The sequence below is a fragment of the Humulus lupulus genome, chromosome 2, assembly GCF_963169125.1.
Source record: "Humulus lupulus chromosome 2, drHumLupu1.1, whole genome shotgun sequence".
NCBI classification, from domain to species: Eukaryota; Viridiplantae; Streptophyta; class Magnoliopsida; order Rosales; family Cannabaceae; genus Humulus; species Humulus lupulus.
The window spans coordinates 107,354,794-107,357,534 of NC_084794.1; the positions used below are offsets into that span (position 1 = coordinate 107,354,794).

At 47.6% G+C, this 2,741-nt stretch overlaps 1 protein-coding gene across 1 annotated transcript; it reads right to left on the bottom strand.

Moving 5' to 3' along the window:
- Positions 1–1,226: 1,226 nt before the first annotated feature.
- On the bottom strand, positions 1,227–2,484 carry LOC133814602 (uncharacterized). Its single transcript, XM_062247541.1, has 3 exons — positions 2,100–2,484; positions 1,628–1,858; positions 1,227–1,471 (listed from the first exon to the last, which is right to left on the bottom strand). The coding sequence occupies exons 1-3, from the start codon at positions 2,482–2,484 to the stop codon at positions 1,227–1,229; spliced, it is 861 nt and encodes a 286-aa protein (XP_062103525.1).
- Between the last annotated feature and the right edge of the window lie 257 nt (positions 2,485–2,741).

A 2,741-nucleotide genomic window follows, 5' to 3' on the forward strand; every position in this document is an offset into this window, starting at 1 on the left:
TTTGTCTCGCTCTACTTCGAGTCCGACAGTGCCTACCAGCTTCTCCTCTGTGGCGGTCACCTTCTTTTTAGCCTCTGCCAGCTCTGCCTCTAACTTCTTGATGGCCTCCACGAGCACATCCCAATTTTCTTCAGCCATCATTCTCCACGTCCACTCCTCTTCTAATTTCACCATCTGCTCTGCCAGTTTAGAGCCGTTCTGTATAGTCGCCGCATATTCTCGCCTTGCAGCAGAAGCGCATACATAGCTCTGTGACACATCAATTACGCTCATTAAAAATAACATTATACACATATCACGAGATATAAAAAGGGCCTAATTTTTTAACCAACTTACCATCCAAATGTGGTATGATACTTGCTGCAGCAGATCACCTTGCCCGCTCAACGATCCAATTGCTTCTGTAGGTAGATGGGGTTTGCTTATGCGTAGCATTTCCTCCATCACTTTCGTAGACGCAGAAGGACCATTCTCCGACACTACTCCTGCTCTGTCACTTGCTTCTCCCCCTGCTAATGCAGCAGCAGAAGCAACGGGGGTAGCCGACTTCCCACCTTCTGCTAACGTCGACACCATAACACTATCAGACGCCAGCGCAATTGTTCCCACTCCAAAAGAATACATCTTGGAAGGGCGTACAGGTAAGCTATCATCTTCACCCAAATCACTTAGAAGGTACACCGGCGTCTGCACAGTAGAAGACGTTAGCTGCTCCAAGAAAGCACTAGGAGACTCAAAAGTACTAGTACCCTTCGGAGACACAACAATTACATCTCCTAGATGAGACTCAGAAGCAGTAGGTGGTAATAAGGAAACATCAACATTGAGAGTGTCAACACCTGTTACTTCGGCAGCCCCTGATTCCTGACATCTAGGGGTAGTTTCAGAAATGGTGGTCATAATTAGCTCAAACGGCAGAGGAGGGGTGTTCGTAGACTCGAAACCCCCTCCGAAAGCATCCTCCAGAAGCATATTCTTACGAGAGGCAATAGAAGGACGTCTCCCCTCTGAGCCACGCTTACGGCCAGTGTCAGACCCTTCAGCCAAAGCAGAAGCAGAGGGTAAGGCCTCTAATGGCTTCATGCAGACAACAGGAGACTTCACCTCAATTGGTCAGCCACCCTGCACTCCATCTCCAGTCAACACTTCTGGTGATTTAGACGGAGAAGAAGAAGCATCTGCTGCATGAGCCACCCCTTCTGAGCCTGCCTCCAAGGAAGACCCAGTTACATGCGGGTAGAAGACGCCCCAGGTAAAGATCCAGCGGGGGCAGATCCTCGTGGCTTCTTGCACAACGTTAGAGCCTGGCCTGTTGGTAACTTTCCTGGGGAAAGTTTGGGGATTGCAAGGGGAGATCCTTGAGCAGTGGAGACAGAACCCTTTGGGATCCGAAGCTTGGATGAAATGCACTTCCCATCATCCGAATCTTCACCAGAGGATTCCTCACGCTCCTTTCTTTTTCCTAAGGCGTCTGTAGGCAAAGGCACTTGTTGAAGAGGCTGAATCTGGAGAGCGTCAGAAGGCGTGGACGATCACCCTTAAATATGGGAAGATCTGCGCGATAAGCCGGACTTATCAGGGGATGACTCTGCAGCAGAAGCTAGACCAGAACCCTATTTCTTTTTACCTTTTGGGACCCCTTGACGTTTGGCACATGCGGCGTAGGTCTCAGAACACGCCCTTTCACACTCGGTCTTCGACAGAGACAGAGTTGAAGAAGTAGGAGGAGATTTCTTCATAAAAGTTCCCAGCTGCTTCGCACATGCTGTTGTAATCTTGCTAAGGGTCATGTCACCCTTCTGCGATCTAACTCGCACGGCGCCAGGATCGACTCGATCCAGCAAAGCCGAGTCATAATCTGCATGCAGTAGGGGTTCAACACACCCCTGATACTGATGGCATTCTCCTTAGACTCGTGCAGAAGCCCCTTCTCTGTCAGCATGCTCTGCCCTTCAGGACTCATGTTAACCTAAGGCCAAGAAAAATCAGACGCAAAGAAGCAAAACAGTAATACACAGAGTTAAACTAACAGAGAATCATCCAGATATGATTATTTCACCTTAAAACCAATAAGGAACATAATGAAAAATGTAACTCACCTTTTATAAACACCCTGGCCAAAGGAAAAGTTTCTTGAGGCAGGTATTCAGGATACCACGCTCCTCCAACAGCAAAGAAGTATTTATCCCAATTTCGATGGGAGCTATCGAAATCGGTAAAGATTGTCTGATCCTTTTTGGGAGAAAGGTAGAAGGTTTTCCAAGGTTTTCCCTCTATCGCCTTGTTCGTGGACTTGGTAAAGCACGCGTAAATGTCGTCTGATTGAATGTTGACATTCCTGAGGCTCCTTATTATCTGAGCTCCGACTATTGACTGAATAGCATTTGGGAGAAATTGAGAAATGTGAGCTCCAGAGTTTGAAATTATCTGAACTAGCAGAGCATGAAGAGGGAAGCGGAGCCATTCGATATGTCTCAGACTCATGACGATTTCGGAGGGCTTGACTACATCCTTGAATCGCCATTCTCGAAGCTCAGCATCCTCAGCGTGACATTGTAAGGAATGTCGAACGATTTGCGCATGCGTTCATACGCATTCTTGTATCCTTCGCGATCCAAAGGCTCGGGAGATGAACGAGAAGACATGATTACGCAGGTTGAGATGATTGTCGAAGGATTGAACAGAGGGGAATCTTTAGGGTTTCTTCAGAGCTTTTTTCTGGAAGTTAGAATAAAGTTTGG